At 38.5% G+C, this 19,107-nt stretch overlaps 1 protein-coding gene across 6 annotated transcripts in view; it reads right to left on the bottom strand.

Moving 5' to 3' along the window:
* Vps16A (vacuolar protein sorting 16) overlaps positions 1–18,586 on the bottom strand; it is a 59,021-nt gene extending 40,435 nt beyond the window's left edge. For 5 of the 6 annotated variants that reach the window (XR_010948964.1, XM_067761137.1, XM_067761138.1 and 2 more), the window contains exons 1-14: positions 18,504–18,586; positions 17,602–17,712; positions 15,491–15,616; positions 15,241–15,430; positions 15,033–15,179; positions 14,845–14,974; positions 14,101–14,789; positions 13,914–14,041; positions 13,707–13,855; positions 13,522–13,643; positions 12,877–13,038; positions 12,531–12,805; positions 3,239–3,568; positions 3,000–3,160 (exon numbers count right to left, since the gene is read on the bottom strand). Coding sequence is in view for 5 of the 6 variants with exons in the window: in XM_067761137.1 (XP_067617238.1) it covers positions 3,013–3,160; positions 3,239–3,568; positions 12,531–12,805; positions 12,877–13,038; positions 13,522–13,643; positions 13,707–13,855; positions 13,914–14,041; positions 14,101–14,789; positions 14,845–14,974; positions 15,033–15,179; positions 15,241–15,430; positions 15,491–15,546 (2,526 nt within the window). In the remaining variant the exon portion in view is untranslated. Of the gene's footprint in view, positions 1–312; positions 3,161–3,238; positions 3,569–12,530; positions 12,806–12,876; positions 13,039–13,521; positions 13,644–13,706; positions 13,856–13,913; positions 14,042–14,100; positions 14,790–14,844; positions 14,975–15,032; positions 15,180–15,240; positions 15,431–15,490; positions 15,617–17,601; positions 17,713–18,503 lie in introns of those variants that run through there. The other variant, XM_067761134.1, reaches the window with a different exon arrangement.
* Between the last annotated feature and the right edge of the window lie 521 nt (positions 18,587–19,107).

Genomic DNA, 19,107 nt, shown 5'->3' with positions numbered 1-19,107 from the left:
TACGCATATTCTTATGTTATTTAGCATTTGCGTGAATAAAGAAACTAATATTTCTCTATAAGTATGTATACATAAAACCAGTGCGCGGTTGCATTTTATCAGAGTACCCATAGTAAAATTTTATTATCAGTTATTTGTATGCAATATTTTACTTTTGGCAACTCTGTTCGATCGCCATCGTCATACCCAAAAAAATAATTTTCGAGCCTGCGAAATTTCATTTTTTTTTACTTTTTTCGACTTTGATTATTAAGGTTTTTTTCATGACCTACTAATAAATTTTCATTTGATCGTAAAATTTTCATGAAAATATTTTTATTTTTTTTTTTTTTTTCAAAAAACTGTTATCGACAACTTTTTAGCGGAGATTTTTGGGTCGGACAGGGTATACATGAAAAAAACCTTAAATAATAATAATAATAAAATAAATAATAATAATAATAATGAAAGTCGAAAAAAAGTAAAAAAATGAAATTTCGCAGACACGAAAATTATTTTTTTGGGTATGCATAGTGGACCTTTTTGTCCTGAGCCCAAATCCTATCGAAAAATCGATGGCGCGATATCGGGGTTAACTTTCGTCCATACAAATCGATCAAGCCCAATACCCTTCAAAAAACGCGAGTACTCCACAAATAATGTAAGGAATACTCCTTTGGGAAATGTGTTCCAATTAACATTGCGATGTCCTAGGAGAGGAGTAGGTGATCCCACTCTCGCTTTCTTTGTGAGTATTCTATAGAGTACATACGTGAGAGTACTTTCCAAAGTACTTTCACTGTAGTACTCCATGGAGCACCCACAGAGGATCATATGCCAAAGTACTAAAGAGGAATTGTGTCGGAAAGAATTATCGGAGTGAATTTAATTTAAAATGAAGGTAAATGAAGAGGGGCAATACAACTTTTATATTTTTTACTACGAATATTCTTATGTTATTTAGCATTTGCGTGAATAAAGAAACTAATATTTCTCTATACTATAGTATGTATACATAAAACCAGTGCGCGGTTGCATTTTATCTGAGTTGCCATAGTAAAATTTTATTATCAGTTATTTGTATGCAATATTTTACTTTTGCAACTCTGTTCGATCGTCATATATATATATATATATTAGGGCGGGTCAAACTGTATGGGGAAAATGGAGGGAAAAAACTTCAGGTGCACATCCAGTTTCTGAATCTATGGGTCATACTGAGTAATATTGTCCATGTGACCATAGGTCTGAAATTAATTTCGAGCCTCCCTAATTTTGTTAGAAAATTTTAAACAAACGCTTTATGCATATTTCAGTAGCCTTACTCCAGGAACATAGAAGAAGTGCCAGCTTTATTTTTTTGTTGAAACCCTCACTTGTAGTTTAAAATTTTATTTTATTACTATTTTTTATTTTTATTCATTTTAACTCTTTTATTACTATTCATTTTAACTCTAACTCTTACTTTTTAATTTTTATAAATCGCAAGCTTTATTTTATTGTGAATTTGTTTATGAATGCTGTTGTGCTATAAAAAATTTTAAAATCTAATTGTACTGATATATATTGAAATAAATGCAATACAATAATCCGAATCCGAATTTGACATTTTCATGTATTTTATTTGTGAGAGTCGCTATTCGGATTGGGATATAAAATTTTCTAACAAAATTAGGGAGGCTCGAAATTCATTTCAGACCATGGTCCCATGGACAATATTACTCAGTATTAGAGGTTTACGCCGATCACTTTATCGGCGGCGGCGAGCCGGCGTACGCCGGTGCTCTTACTTTAAAAAGCTTGATTTTTCTATTTAAAAAAAATAATATTTAGGAAAGGTTTTGTTTGTATTTCGTCGCGAACACAATTCCTTTAAATCATTTGTGGCTCCTTGGCGGCCACGCACAAAGGCGACTTACGGTTGCTATTAATGGTGTATTAATACTCATGACTCTCGTGGCACAGGGCGCCTCCAGTTGTTTCGGCTGTTTTTAAGAGCTATTCCCGATGTGCGAACAGGTGCAATCCCGACCACCAGTCGCTATCACGCCTCCTGACCCTCACACCATATGCCAGCACAGACGCTATAGGACTGCGACTTCGAACTCATACCTTCGTTGACGTCACTTTCCTAGAAACTCTAGGTGTAGCTCCGAAGACTTTCCAACGGATGCTTTGTTAATAGGCTATAATCAATGTGATTCACTCCAAGGGACTAGTTTTGGAGGAGGGCCGCCAACTTTAGGACATCTCAAACCGGGAGGCTTTGGTGTTGAAGGATTAAGTGTGCGAATCAAAATTAACATTTCAGACGCTATTGTATAGTTTCGCAAATAGACAACAGATGTTTGAATGTAAGCCCAAGTGATTTTTCAAACCCTTCTCATACGTATATATATCCTCAACTTAAGTATGAGGTAATAATCATTTCAAAGGAGTGTTTATGTCCCTAGAACCTACTAACGGATTTTGCATCACTGATTTCCCTTATTCTTGCAGCCAATCGCAATGTAAATTTTTTTTTTAAATCGGCACCTTTCTTGGGTAATTTCCTTTTTTTTAACAACTTTATTATAAAACTTTTCTTTTAGTGTTTTGTTTTAATAACTTGGTGAATTGGGTGATGCCAAGTCCGTGTTAAGCTGGCATCGAAGTAGCATTGAAGCGCATCCGTTGATATCACTTTCGACCATATCCGACCAATTTTCGACATGAACAATAAATGGCCTAAACAGTCTTAAACGAGTAGAAAATATAGTAACGCGCCGGACGCCGCCTCGCCGATATTTTTGACATTCGGCGGCGGCGTGCGAAAAACGACTAAAATCGGCGGTGGCGGCGGCGTTTATCGGCCGCGTATATCTCTACTCAGTATGACCCATAGATTCAGAAACTGAATGTATATATGAAAAATGTGTTTGTCCGTGGTTGTATGTAGAAGAACCGCCATAATTAGTTGGCTTTTGAATCAATCAAGAACCAACCAAAATGCTGAAAAGCTTTGAATTTTATTGCAATACCTCAGAACGTATTTTATTTCTTTGCAGCCAACGTTGCAATGTATAAGCTGATTTTTTCTAGCAGTACACGATTACCATTTGCATTATTCTTAGTTTGTATGGCATATAAAGTGTTCATATCACGCTGTTCAAATGCGCTGTCCGCCGCTTCATCCCATAATCTGAAAACACGTGTATATGAATATAATTATTTGCTCTGATACTTGTTTTATAAACATGAGGGTTCATTTTATACTTACTCTGCGCGTAGATACCAATGCGCTTTACGATCATCGCGACATTTCAATATGTACTTCCGAGCTTCGTGCAAATTATTTTGATTTAGACATACTTCCACAAATGGTTCATAACCAATGGGACTCTTTTTGCTTTTGGAAAATTTTTCTAAATCGTCCCACTTATATTTCTCGGACATGGTAATAATGCGTAGCCACCAAAAGCGTTTATCTGGTACTTTGAAATCATTTTTGATTTTTTCTGCTTCCTTCAGTTCACCAATCTGCAGCAATAGCAATATCGTATTATGAATGGAGAGGCCATTGAAAGTGATTTGGTGCACCCTACCATACCTAATAAAGAAAAAATGCACAAAATAAGGGTAAGAAAATTTAAATAAAAAAACTCTATTAACAAAATAAAAGTATATAAAAAACAATCCCAAGATCATTATTAAATCAGTTTATAGACATCGTTGTCTAGATTTTGATATAACTTTATTAAATATATGTATGAGTACAAGATCAGAGTAAATTACAAATCTCCAAATATATTTCTTAGAACGCTGTCGTTACTTTCAAATTCTCATCACTCTAACCAAACGTCAGAAAGCTCTGCCAAAATGACATTGCATAGACGGGTATGTTATTTCTTCGTAGTTGCAAGTGTAGTGAAGTAACTACGTCGGTATTTAACCTTACACCACTACCCTTCCTAACTCGCCGTAAGGTAGTTGTTGAAACGCTGTTGCCTCACGCTGAATAGACAACGCTTCTCTCCTCTGGGAAATAAGCGGGCTTAAGCCTATCAATCGATACCGTCACTGGCTTGGTTCCAATGAGAATGGTGTAAGTTTTCGGGTATCTATTTAAAACAGCATAAGGTCCATCATAAGGGGCTTTGAGAGGCTTATGCATAGTAGCATCAGGTAGAAATACGTGGCTACAAAAACGAAGATCTTTTGGTACGTATACTGCCGCCTTCCCATGTTGTGAAGTCTGTGTTGGCCGCAGTTCCTCAAAGTGATGTTTGAGGTTTTGTAAAAAAGTGTGATCGCCTGCATGCGTTTCCGTCGAAATGTCGAAAAATTCGCTGGGAAGTCGAATGGGTTGCCCGTAGAGCATCTTTGATATTGACACACCGATTTCTTCTTTCATAGCCGTTCTCAACCCGAGGGTAAAATATCTACCCAGTTCGTATGGGCGAATCTGTCGACTCAGGTTAAACAGTATGTTATCCCCGTGATGCAGGGAACGGACCGACGATATCCACGTTTATGTGTTCAAAGCGCTTGTTGGGAACAGTGAATGTCTCTAACTCACTTTTTGTATGCCGTGTAACCTTGCAGCGCTGGCATGAGGGGCAACTCCGTACACGCGATCGCAGATCTGAACTAATTCCTTTCCAAATATAGTTTTTTGACAATAATTTAACGGCCGCTCTAGCACCTAGTGCGCTAGGCCGTGAGTGGCATCGAATAGCGTTTGACGTAGAGTTTTGGGGACGTATGGTTGTAGTTCAGTCGTCGCAGACTATCTCGATGATTGTGCCTGGGTGCTTATATTTCACCTGTCATTCATTTCTGCAATTCCTCGCTGCTCTGCTGCTCGTCGTGTAGTAACTGCAAATCCAACGATGAAGGTGAAATCGTCTCAATTCTCGCTAACCTATCTGCCACCAGGTTATCGGCCCCACTTATATGCTTGATATCGGTCGAAAATTGGCTTATAAAGTTCAACTGACGCGTTTGCCGCGGTGAAAGTCTCCCCCACTTTTGTTCGAAGGCATGTAAAAGAGGTTTGTTTTGCGTAAAAATTATGAATTCGGTCCCCTCCAAGAAGTATCGAAAATGGCGAATCGCCCTGTGCATGGTCAATATTTCGCGGTCATACGTGCTGTGTCTTTTCTCTGTTGCGGTGAACTTCAGGGAAAAAACCCAGTGGACTTCATGCGTCGTTGATTAATTGTTGGAGAGCGGCACCCATTGCGATATCTAAAGCGTCGGTCATTACAGCTGTGGTGGCGCCCTTCACTGGAAATGCTATGACTACCTTTTTTGCTAGCTGCCCATTGCATAGACAGGCATGTTATTTCTTCGTAGTTGCAAGTGTGGTGAAGTAACTACGTAGGTATTTAACCCTACAAGTTCCAAAATTAACCCGACCACAATGCTGAAATAATCTGTAAATAATCCCGAAAACAATATCGAAATTGTCCCGACATCACTCCGCTAACAGACCCGAAACTGTTCCAAAAGAATTCCGAATACAATACAAAAATAGTACTGGAATTATTCCGAAAACAATCCCGAAATTTTTTAATTTTTCCCACATATTGGCTGGATGGGACCTACATGTTTTACACCGACTCCGAACGGCATCTGCAAGGCAGATGAACTTTAACCCTTTCGAACCTGTTGGTACACCGTATGTACCACTAAATGTGTATATTGGACTAAATCCTCAAAATCACACTCAAACTGAATAAAAAATGTACCAAACCAGACTTTTTAGTTTGTCTAAAGGTACATATAAAAACGAAATAATTTTCTCCTGTGTAGTACGCTCAGTTTTGAGTTAAATAGTGAAAGGTTCGGACACGTGTTTGGTTTTTGAATAATAATCTTAAAAAAAATCTTGGAACTGCCAAACAAATTATTTTTATGGAAGATATTTATTTTATTTACAAGCTTTATCATATTTAGTGAAACATTTATATGGATTTGCTTGAGTTTGTGGAATTTCAGTGAGCTGGTACTTATATATACCAGTAGTATTTTATACTGGTACATATACGTACCAACAGTGCCTCTCTTCAAAAAAAAATTATTCTCTCGTCTTTCCTTTATAATGAAATACCATCTCGAAAAAACTGAGCTCAGACAAAATTGCCGAACTGCTGATTGATGAAATACTTGATTCAGATGACGATGATACAGGCACTGATTTTTTAAACGGAAATGATGATAATTATTTGCCAAAATTGGGTTCGCACGGCGAAGAATCTGGTTCCCCTTCATCGCCCAATAGTGAGCTATCAGATTTTGAAAGCATTATAGCATCGAATGAATTTGTGGGATCCAATTTAGCACAAGACGATAATGAGAATTACATCTCATCAGACTTTAGGTTGTGGTCTTCTCTTTGAGAAAATTCCATACCTATACATATTATAAGTGATTACCGTGGACGTAATATAAGTCCGGAAATTCCTCTCAATTATTTGCCCTTTCAAAATTTTTCAAAAGATGTTTCCTCGAAGCCTGTGCATGTATATCGCACAATGATCAAATATAGTAAAGACTGATACAAATTATGCTGGGCTCTATGTTCGTTATGTCTTATAACAAGCTTTCGACTTTAAAACATTATTGGTCAAAACATCCTTCAATAAGTAATGCTATTATCAAGTCTGCAATATCTCGTGACCGCTATAAATTTTTGGCATCAAAATTATATTTCGCAATTTTCTCAGAAACCAACTGATTGCAGTAAAACTTATTACATCGATGATGTTGGGGAGTATTTGAAAAGTACATTTCAAAAATACCGGCAGGATAAGATTAGGCAGAGAAGAGATGAATCAATGGCAAAGTTTAAAGGAAGACCATCCTTAAAACAATATATGCCACTCAAATCAGTAAAACGTGGAACAAAAATGTGGCTGTGATGTGACTCTGAGACGGGATACATATACGATTTCAATATATACAACGGAAGAGAACAAAATCAATACGATGGAACTTTAGGCGAACGTGTGGTTAAAGCTTTAGTTAGTACAATTAAAGAAAAATAGAAAAAATTTACCACGAACAAATGAAAAATGGGAAAGAAATGAGTCCTCGTTCAGGGTCAGCACATCTGGTCATTCATATCAGGTATTAAAGGTACTAAAACTGCAGCCGTACGCGGATCCCAATCACCAAGCGGTTTATCTCAACGAAAAAAGGAAGTTGGGCAACGTATCCTTGCATTTACCAATTCCTATTGAGACAAAACACAAACCAGAACAAAACAAATTTGACAGCAATGTGATATATCACTTTGCAAGATGTGCATCGCAAAATATCATACTCAAGAATAAATTAGATTCATACATAATTTTCGAAATTTAAAAATTGTGTGTTTAACATTTTTCTTGGAAGTAATATACTTTTTTGTAAAACTTTTATTTTTCGCCAATAAATGATTATCCATCAATATGAAAATTTTTTATTATTATTTGTACGTTGAGAACTGCTGGTACAATGTTGTACCGGTCCCCCCAGCCCCCCAACAAAAAAATTTTAAATTTTTGAATGCAAATAATCTAATTATCTGTTTCTTAATTACTTGAAACTAATTAAATTATATTTACTTAACAGGCTGAATGCTGGTTCGAAAGGGTTAACTGATAAGCTTATCATGGCCGAAATACACTCGGAGTGTTTGGCAAATCACTACCGAGGCGGCCCTCCCCCGCTTAGAAAAACTTTCGATGCTGCTTTGCCTGGGGCTTGAACACAGAATCTTCGGTGTGGTAGACGAAGCACACTACCACCACACCACGGCGGTCGCCAAAAATGGTTTCTTCAAATGATATCGAAATGGACACAACTCGAATTGGAAATGATCAAAAAATGCTCCCGAAATTATCCTGTTATATATAGTTTCAAAGTTGTCCTGTAAACAAACCCAAAATAATACGGAAATATTAACTGAATGTTTATCCTGAAATAGAGCCGAAATGACCCGGATATAGTTTCTCTGCTAAAACTGCTTACACCTCTATTTATGAGTAGGGCGGACAGTAGGGGTGAGATGTTGGCGGATCAAATAGAAGAAACGACGTTCTGCACAATAAAAGGAGACGCCCCCACACGTATGGTAGGAAGCTGTCACAGCTCGCCAGATATCTCAATCGTGAGTGCAGAACTCGTAAACTGCGTCAACTGGCAGCCGATGGTAACATTGGCATCCGACCACCTGCCCATACTTATTTCGCTTGAGCGTAACGCCGACTTCATCGTCACTGAAAAAAGCACTTTCATAAACTTCAAAAAAGGAAAGTGGGAAGAATATAAATCCTTTACAGACATCCGCCTAGCTGCCCTCCCTATCCCGACTGATGCCCGCCAAGGGGAGCGTGCCTTCCGTAAGGTCATTAAATCCGCCTCGGCACATTTCATTCCCGCCGGGAGAATTCCCGAAATCCGGCCCCACTTCCCGACGGAGGCCGCAAACTTAGCGAGAGAACGTGACCTTATAAGACTGCTTGACCCAGGCGACCTCCAAATAAGGGATATAAACCAACGCATCAGATTGCTTGTAGATGAACACAAGCGGGCGAAATGGGAGGAGCACCTAAGAGGTTGTAACCTCTCTACCGGTGTGGGTAAACTTTGGTCCACCGTAAAGTCCCTATCGAATCCGCCTAAGCACAAAGACAAAGTTTCCATCGCCTTTGGCGACAAACTGCTGTCGGACGCGAAAAAATGCGCGAGCGCTTTCTGCCGACAATATATAATGCATCCTACGGTCGACAAAGATAGACGGAGAGCCAATAGACGCGCACATAAACACAAATTCAGCGCGTCACCAATCACCATCACCGCTAAAGAGGTTGAGGACGCCATTGGTCGTGCTAAACCATCCAAAGCAGTGGGCCCAGACGGCATAGCCATGCCGATGCTTAAAAACCTAGGGAAAGAGGGGTTCAAATATTTAGCACATGTCTTCAATCTGTCTCTTTCCACCTTTGTCATACCTGAGAAATGGAAAATGGCCAAGGTGGTCCCGCTACTAAAGCCTGGGAAACCAGCAAACATAGGTGAGTCGTATCGTCCGATATCTCTCCTATCGCCAGTGGCAAAGACGCTTGAAGCCATTCTGCTCCCTTATTTCCAAGCAAATTTGCAGCTAGCCCCTCATCAGCATGGTTTCAGAAAACTCCATAGCACTACCACCGCGCTAAATGCCATTAGCACCCAGATAAATTGCGGTTTAAATCAATACCCCCACCATAGAACAGTACTCGTAGCGCTAGACCTATCAAAAGCTTTTGATACGGTCAACCATGGCTCGTTACTGCAGGACCTGGAAGGGTCTACCCTTCCCCCATGTCTTAAAAGGTGGACCGCAAATTATCTGGGTGGTCGGCAGGCATCGGTGCAATTTAGAAACGAAACATCAAAACCAAGGAGAATTAAACAGGGGGTGCCACAGGGTGGTGTCCTATCCCCACTTTTGTTTAATTTCTACATATCTAAGCTACCTTCACCACCGGAAGGAGTCACAATCGTTTCCTACGCCGATGACTGCACAATAATGGCCACAGGCCCAAGCCCAAAGATCGATGCGCTATGCAATAAAATAAACCCCTGATCTCTCCAGTTTTTTCGCCTCGCGAAACCTGGCATTATCACCGACTAAATCTTCCGCGACCTTATTTACAACATGGACGCCCCAAATGTCGACCATTTTGAACATCCACGTCGATGGCACTACGCTACCGACTGTCCGACACCCCAAAATCTTGGGTGTGACGTTTGATCAGGATCTTCATTTTGGTGAGCACGCAGCCGCAATTGTTCCGAGAATTCAGAGCCGTAACAAAATCCTCAAATCCCTCGCTGGCAATACTTGGGGAAAAGATAAAGAAACGCTCATGACTACATACAAAGCAATTAGCCAGCCGATTACGTGCTACGCGTCACCCATATGGTCGCCAAGCCTAAAAATCACCCACTGGAAGAAACTACAGGCTTGCCAAAATACTGCTCTCAGAATCGCCACGGGCTGTCTTCTTATGTCCCCAGAACACCATCTGCATAATGAGGTGAGAATACTCCCCATCAGGGAGAGAAATGAGATGCTGACCAAACAGTTCCTGTTGAATACCCAGAAACCTGGGCATCCCAACAGACATCTGATTGATGAACTAGCACCGTCGAGGGGCTTAAGGAGTCATCTCCGTAAGCATTTTGAGGAAATACGGCACCTGAGAACGCAGCCGTATGAAGTGAAAAAACACAAGCAGGTCCTTGGTGAACTCCATAAACAGGCGTCGGACCTTTATGCCGGGAATTGCCCCGTGAATCCAGTACTTAACGAAAATTATCCAAAACTTGCGGAAGAGGAACGCATACTCCCCAGGGAAACGCGTGTCACTCTTGCTCAACTTCGTTCTGGATACTGTAACAGGTTAAACTATTACCTATCCAGAATCAACCCTGACATACAAAATGTATGCCCCGCTTGCAATGTGTCCCCACATGACACCAACCATCTCTTCAATTGTAATGTGGAACCAACGCCTCTAACACCCTTATGGTCCACCCCTGTTGAAACGGCAAGTTTCCTTGGACTCCCGTTAGAGGATATTGATGACAATTTGTGATCGGTCGCGGCTATTAGGTGGGGCGAGCATTGCTACAACAACAACAACAGAGGACGGAATATCAAAGCCAAGAAGAATTAAACAAGGGCTGCCACAGGGTGGTGTCCTATTCCCACTTTTGTTTAATTTTTACATATCAAAACTACCTTCGCCACCAGAAGGAGTTACTATCGTTTCTTACGCCGATGACTGCACAATAATGGCCACAGACCCGGACCCAAAGATCGATGAGCTTTGCAACAGAATAAACGCCTACCTCCCTGATCTCTCCAGTTTTTTCGCTTCGCGAAACCTGGCATTATCACCGACTAAATCATCCGCGACCTTACTACAACTTAGACGTCTCAAATGTCGACCATTTTGAACATCCACGTCGATGGCACTACGCTACCGACTGTCCTACACCCCAAAATCTTGGGTGTGACGTTTGATCAGGATCTACATTTTGGTGAGCACGCAGCCGCAATTGTTCCGAAAATCCAGAGCCGTAATAAAATCCTCAAATCCCTTGCTGGCAGTACTTGGGGAAAAGACAAAGAAACGCTCATTACAAAGATTGGCTAGCCGTTTGCGTGCTACGCGTCCCCTATATGGTCGCCAAGCCTAAAAACTACCCACTGGAAGAAGCTACAGACCTGCCAAAATACTGCTCTCAGAACCGCCACGGGCTGTCTTCTTATGTCCCCAGAACACCATCTACATAATGAAGCGAGAATATTCCCCATCAAGGAGAGAAATGAGATGCTAACCAAACAGTTCCTGTTGAATACCCAGAAACCTGGGCATTCCAACAGACATCTGATTGATGAGCCAGCACCGCCTAGGGACTTAAGGAGTCATCTCCGTAAGCATTTTGAGGAAATACGGCACCTGAGAACTCAGCCGTATGAAGCAAAAAAACACAAGCAGGTCCTTGGTGAACTCCACAAACAGGCGTCGGACCTTTGTGCCGGGAATTGCCCGGTGAATCCAGTACTCAGGGAACAGTACCCAAAACTTGCGAAAGAGGAACGCATACTCTCCAGGGAAACGTGAGTCACTCTGGCTCAACTTCGTTCTGGATACTGTAACAGGTTAAACTCTTACATATCCATACATGCAAAATGTATGCCCCGCTTGCAATGTGTCCTCACATGACACCAACCATATCTTTAATTGCAATGTGGAACCAACGCCTCTAACACCCCTTTCATTATGGTCCACCCCTGTCGATACAGCAAGTTTCCTTGGACTCCCGTTAGAGGATATTGATGACAATTTGTGATCGGTCGCAGCTATTAGGTGGGGCGAAACTGCTACAACAACAACAACAACATGGGCGAAGGGGCTGTGGTACTGCTCTTTCTTTTTTTAATTGTTAGCTCTTGATTTATTTGATCCTTAGACTAAATACAACTATATTTTAAATAAAAATTATGTTCTTTCTAATATTAGTTATCAGCGTGCCAAGTTTCATTCAAATCTCTTAAGCCATTTTGGCGTGTGACTCAATAGCACCTGATCATCCAAACTTGGAGATTTATTAAAAGAAAAAAGTATTTTTTTGTACCCTATTTTTTACACTTTTCGCTGTTCTTCCCTTTCATTTCTTAGTTCATGCAAATTATCGCAATACCTAAGTTTAAGCAAGGGTTGTTGTTGTATTAACGATAAAGACACTCCCCGAAAGCTCTGGGGAGTGTTATCGATGTTGATGGTCCTTTTCCGGATATAGATTCGGTACGCTCCGGTAACAAAGCACCATTAAGGTACTAGCCCGACCCATCTCGGGACCGATTTATATGACCACATTAAACCTTTTCAGGCCATCCCTCCCCGCCCCCTAGTTCCATGAGGAGCTTGGTCGCCAGAGCCTCGTCTGTACACAAGGGTGTAATGTTTGACCGCATTAACATCCAATAAAAAAATTAGAAAAAAATATATAAAAATAAAACTTACTTTGGTGTCAAGATATTTTTTTGCAATTTCATAATTTTGCCAGTGTCAGCACATAATTCTGCTTCAACATTTTTGCGACCTTGCGTATAACTATTTGCTATCATGGGTAAGTTCGATTCCAAGCTATCGCTTTCCAACGCGTTTCGAAAATTATATTCGGCAATAGATTTTTGATCATCTTCCTGATTGTATAAATCATATAAAGCAGTGGGACTCCATTCCTTCATCATTTTCTTATAAATACTCAAAGCCATTGGATACTCTCGTATGATTATCTATTTGAAAAAAAAAGAAGAAATGAAACAGTTTATTTATAATAACTAAGCTTTAAACTTAAACTTATTACATTAAAATTGGCAAGCATCATTTTCTTTTTGATTTCCAGAAGTACTGCTGTCACTAGCTCTGTATCACCCGATTGTGTGGCACTTTTGATAGCACGATCATATTTGCCAAGTTTTAGTAAAAGTGGTACTTGCAGAGATGCACGTGGTTCTAATTCTAGCAACTGATAACCATAAAAAATTTATAAAGATATTATAAATGCTTAAACTATTCTATATTAGGCCGGAATGAGTTTACAAGTTGCCGTGCCGTCTTCATGATTCCTCTTGTTAGTGTGAACAAAAAATTTGTCTACGACAAAAGTCCAAAATACATTTCTATTGCACAAGGCCTTTTATATAAAATATTTTTATATAACGAGTTTTTAATGTTAGCTATTATGATTCAATAACGAAACCATGCGTATCTATTGACAATTTATATATCAAATCTATGAAAAACAGTAGTACCTTCAGGTGCTATTTCTGGAGCGGAGCGAAGTGCCCTCATCGTTACATGTGCATTTATATGTGACCATTGCCATGTATTTTAAACGTATGCGTAGAAGCAATTTTTTGCTTTTACCGACCAACGTAATCATAATTTCGATGGCGTAATTTGTAAGTCATACACAAATTGCATCGGAATATGAAACATAAATAAATACTTTTATAGCTAATTCATCGCGTCCCACATCATGCGCCTTCTCAGCAATATTACAAAAGGAAATCCCTTGAACAGATGGATTTTTGAATTTGTCAGTGATTTTACGTGCAACCTCATTATCATCTACAATATATACGAAAGTTGGTATATGAAATAGTTATGGATTAATTAGCATGCGCAATGCACCTTTGTCATTTATTACTTTATGATATGCCCAATGCTCTAAAATCCATGATTCTGGCAATTTCAAATGTTTGGCGACTTGTATGGCCATGGCATAGTGTTTACGAAATACAAGCCGACCTAAAACTACTTCTGGTTTGAGGTGGCAAAACCTATAAGCAAAAAATGGTGTGTTTATATAATAAGCATGTAAAAGTTAAAGGCGCTTACTGTTTATGAGTCAGGGGCATTGCAATTTTTTCATGTCGTAGTGCATTTAGTACTCGGAGTATTCTCAGCATGCGCATATATTCGTCAGGATTATGTGATGGAATGAATCCTTTGCCAAAGTATGCAGTCTGTGATTGAAAAAAAAATAATAATAATAAAAATAGGTTCTGGTTCCAGAGGTACTGACCCGTAATAGGCTCTTTTGTGTTTCAGTACAGAATTCATAGCCGGCTGCTTCGATGCACTCTTCCACGGCAATATCCATCTTATCACGAAATAAACTTAAATATTCATCAGCTTGATGTGATTTTTCTTGAAACTTCTTCTGTGCCTCAAATAAGAAACTCGATGGCTCTTGACTATTTACTGCGAATATATTTTGTACACATTTTGGTAGTTTTTGAATCATTTCATGTGCACTATTGGTTATAATACGAACGCCATCCATTTCAGCTACGAGGAAAATTGCTGGATCATAGGTGAATAGATTTTTATCGCCATTACGATTAACTACAAGTAAAAATGAAGGATATGAAATTACAACAGCATCAGCTTGATTCTGTTCCGCATTCATGACCCATTCAATTTGACGTGGGATATCTTTGCGACCTGTATCAAATTCACAAAATTTTTTTTTCATATCAACTGTTCCAAGCCATAGCAGACCATTATTAGTATACAAGGCTAAATTCTGATGGTTATAAGAAACTGACATAAGTAAAATGCGTTCAAATTGTCGACCGAAGAGGTTGCGCGTAATAGTTCCCACAGATTCACCCGGAAATAATTTAATAACCTCTTGATCACGACCCAATAGACAGTAAGTATTGCGTTCTTCTGTTATTATTTCCCAACATGTGCACTCAGATATTGATTCTGTGCAAAACAAAACGGTGTAAACATAGTTGCCAATAAATTTAATAGAACCTACTTGGTATTTCAGGCAGCTGTCTTGCACGCACGTCTTTTGAATTGATAAGCTTTAAGAAAACACGCCCGGTTGTAGTAAGTACAGCAACTCCAGTGCCAGAAGTTGATTGAAATATTTTGGCATCCACTATCTAAATTGAACAACTGTCAGGCTACCAAAATAGGAAAGATTAACTTATTTAATACAACCTTAGTCAGACTAGCTTCTTGTCCCATACTGTATGATTCTTTTTCATTCCCAAACATGTCATATACGAAGACTAGCGCGTCATCTTGTACGCATATCAGCTCTTCCATATCTGACCAGCCCATTGTAATGAGTTTTCCATGATTCCACTACGTGCAGTTAAGAACTGTAAAAATTTTTTACAGAGGTAATTCTACATTCTATACTTACCAATATTTTCCCAAACTCCAGCCCGGCTGTATCAAAAATCCGTATCATTGGTTTACCACTACCCTTTATTGGAACTATTTGTTTTGGATCTCTCATCATCGCTAAGGGCCCACCAAATGGCGCACCCACCACATGCATGTACTCTAGGTCTACATCTAGCGGCCAATCAGGTGTAAAAAGATCTAATTTTCTTTCGTTATAAATAAGATTGTAGGTCAATAAAAATCTAATATGTTTGCTTATTATTTACCTATATGTATCCGGACATAGGACGAACCAGTCGCCAGTATTGTACATAATCGGCATCCTGTTTAATGGATTGCTTTCAATTTCGGCACTATTTTAGGATAGATGCTTTCGGACAAACACTCGGCTATAGTGATGGTTCGATATTTCGCTATTGGTGATTGCATCGCCGCTATTGACAAATCGCTAATAGCTATAGCTATTGCAATCCAAATATATCAGTGATTGGCTATTTTCCTTCATTCGATTCTTTTGAATGACAATCATCTCTGGCAGAATATCGCCAATAGCGATTATAGCGATTACAGCGATTGGCAATTTTCCTTCAGCATGAAATTCTAATACTAATAGCAGCGATGCAATCATCGATAGTGAGATATCGTTCATCATTGCTCATCTGTGTGCTTTACTTTCCGAAACAGCGAACGGAACAAAGCAAACTTGTGCAACAACTAGAACGACGACATTGTGAAGTCGGCTAGAAAAGCAGCCACGTGGTTTGGGTAATTTTTACAGACAAGCGAAAGCTCGAATTCAAAAATAATCAACGCAAAGATCAAAGACCCCGCAAGGCACAACTCATTCAAGAGCAATTATCGAAGTGCAGAGGTATATAGAAGAAACTGTAATTGCACGAAAAGCTGATCCTTTTTTATGGTGGCAGAAAAACAATTACAAGTATCCCAATCTATCTCCTATAGCTCGCGAAAAGTTGGGGTGTTTAGGAACATCGGTTCCCTGTGAAAGACTTTTTTCTCAAGCCGGCCTTATTTTAAGCGAGAGAAGAATGCGCTTAGATGATGAAAAGGCTAAAATGCTTATCTTTTTAAACGCCAATCATAAAATATAAAATTCGTTATATTTTGATTTTATATTTAAGTATTTATAATATAATAATTAATATTTGTCAAAATATTAAACAAGCAATATAAGTTAATTTTAAACCTTTAATTTCATGAAATGTATAAAAGAAATGGAATGACTGAATTTTTTTGTTTTTAATTACACTATGTGACGCCAAATAGAAACGGGTCTTTAGACTTGGCCTAAGATTGATTGCCTGTGTTATTCATAAGTTCATACTTCTAGGCAGTAGCAGTTAACAGTTTTATAAAATTTGTGTTTTTGATGGTAAAATAAAAGAATTATAGAAACATATATCACTCGTCTTATTGTAAACAGATTAACTCAAAATTTAAGGTTTTTGGGAGAACGCAATTCAAGATTTGTCATATGGTTTGTATATGGTTGAATTCTCCGGCTAATTTCTAGGGCACTGCAGTGGGTGGCTAATTTTCTGCTAAAGAATATTTTTATACTAGTTTGAAGAATTTGCTATATTTTTCCTCTGTATTTTTCATTAAAAATTGATTCACTTTACTGTACAAATTTATGCAGCCAAATACAACTTTCAGAATAAATTCATACGGAGTATTTCTGAATACATCGGTGTAGTATAATATAGTAAATAAATCATGTTTTTATGGTGTTACATATACAGATTTATTTCGGGTTGATTCATCTTACATTTAAAAATCAAAGCATTTTCAATTAACAAAATTTATAAAACAAAGATGCATATACATATATTTCAGCTAGTTTCATCTCATTGAGTGTAATACGAGTCTGAACATATTGTCGTCAGCCAGTTAATAATATATATCATAACATCTCAAAAAATTAGAATTTCACATTACATTAGTTCACATTACATTAGGTACATTTAATATGTACCTTTACTTTTTTCTTTTTATTCCAATTTTGGTTCATATATTCTAATAAAATTTAATTTAGTATAAATTAATGTATAACATTCAATCTACTCTGGTAAAAAGACTTAAACATTCATTTTTTATATACAAGTATACAAATAATTGCAGATTCGCTTATTAAAGATAAATTAAAGCGATCGCCATAGCTGTAAAAAATAGCCATAGCTGTAAAAAATAGCCATACCTATATTCACTGATAGCTCAAAATCGCTCTTCTGTATGGAATCGCTTGTTGAAATAAAGCGATCGCTATAGCTATAAAAAATAGCCGATATTCAAAAATAGCCATATCTATTTTCACTGATAGCTCAAATTCGCCATATCGTCCATCACTACTCGGCTAGCAACTCCCACTGAAAAATCAAAGCAAAACAAATGCACAGCTGACTGCCTGCTAAAGGGCCATTTAATGGTGACTTATCCATAACCAGATGAAACAGCTGATCGAACCAACCTTAGGGAAATCAAAGTAATCGATTAATGGTGCCATAGGGATTCAAGGGGTTGTGTAGCGCAATATATAGCTTCTCCAACCCAATTGTCAACCTCACCTTCGAGCGGCGAATCCCGTTTCACTAACAGACGAGGCTCTGGCGACCCCAAGCTCCTCATGGAACTTGGTGGTGGGGAGGGAGGGATGGCCTGAAGGTTCAATGTTGCCATATAAATCGTTCTCGAGATGGTCGGGCTAGCACCTTAATGGTGCTGTGTTACAGGAGCGTATCGGATCTGTATCCGACAAAGGACCATCACATCGATAACACTCCCCAAAGCCTTCAGGGAGTAACCTAATCGCTACAACAACAACAACAACAACGCTAACGTCATAACCATATCATTTCCAACCAATTGGTTTTTGGTGTCTCGCCAGATCCATAACCTAAAAAGGTAAGTCTAGTTGAGGGGTCGACTGCTAATACGCGTCACAAAATATCGAGAGAGGTGTCAAAAGACGGGTACCCACAAAAAAAATTGTGAACACAAGTGTTTTGTGCGGATATAGTTTTGGTCTCCAAACCGGTGTTGGACTCACCCAGGGTAATTTTTTATAAGCGCGGCCGAAGGCGCCAATGCGGAAAGGTGTTCTGCCCAAAAATACTATGGATCCCACCCCCGGTCTCGGAGGGACCCACGGGTCATTTTTTGGTTTTTATTTATTTATTATTACGTCTTTAAGACCTAGTTTAGGTTAAAATAATAGATTAACATAAATTGTTGGATACATTAATAGAAAAAAGAACTCACTACATTGACTTTAGTGCATTAACAATAAATAAAAACTCAACACGATTGAATTTTGCTGCTAATATCTTTTGTTTCGTTCAAAGTAGTGATGGTTAACAAGTAGTGCTGATGAATAATTGATATTAAGATTAATCGATAAATTTTAGGAGTATGGTTAGTAAAGTACAAGGTGAGATAAGTACAATGTGGATAAAACGAAGTAAGAAAGTTGATGACAACCAAACATTCTCCCCCACTAAGAACGACTGTTCTTGAATTGCTTAGGTGCATTGTTTACTATATAGTTTGGCAGCTTAATTTTTTTCATTTCATTTATTTATTACGGCAAAAAAGCCTAATTCATAAATTAAATTATATTACAATTTACTATCTTATTGCTAAGGTTTTACAATATTCATAAAGTTTTGCTTTAAAAGCCCCGATTTCATTACAACTTTTTATATCTATAGGCAGTTCATTGAAACTTTTTAGACCTTTATAAAAAATATTTTGCTGATCTATTTCAGTTCTGAATAAAGGCAGTTTGAAATTGTGTTTATTCCTTGTATTAATGTTATGTGTTTGCTTAACTAATACTACGTTTTTACTTAGATATTCAGGTACA

The sequence above is a fragment of the Eurosta solidaginis genome, chromosome 1, assembly GCF_040869045.1.
Source record: "Eurosta solidaginis isolate ZX-2024a chromosome 1, ASM4086904v1, whole genome shotgun sequence".
NCBI lineage: Eukaryota > Metazoa > Arthropoda > Insecta > Diptera > Tephritidae > Eurosta > Eurosta solidaginis.
This window is presented reverse-complemented; position numbering and strand designations above follow the sequence as displayed.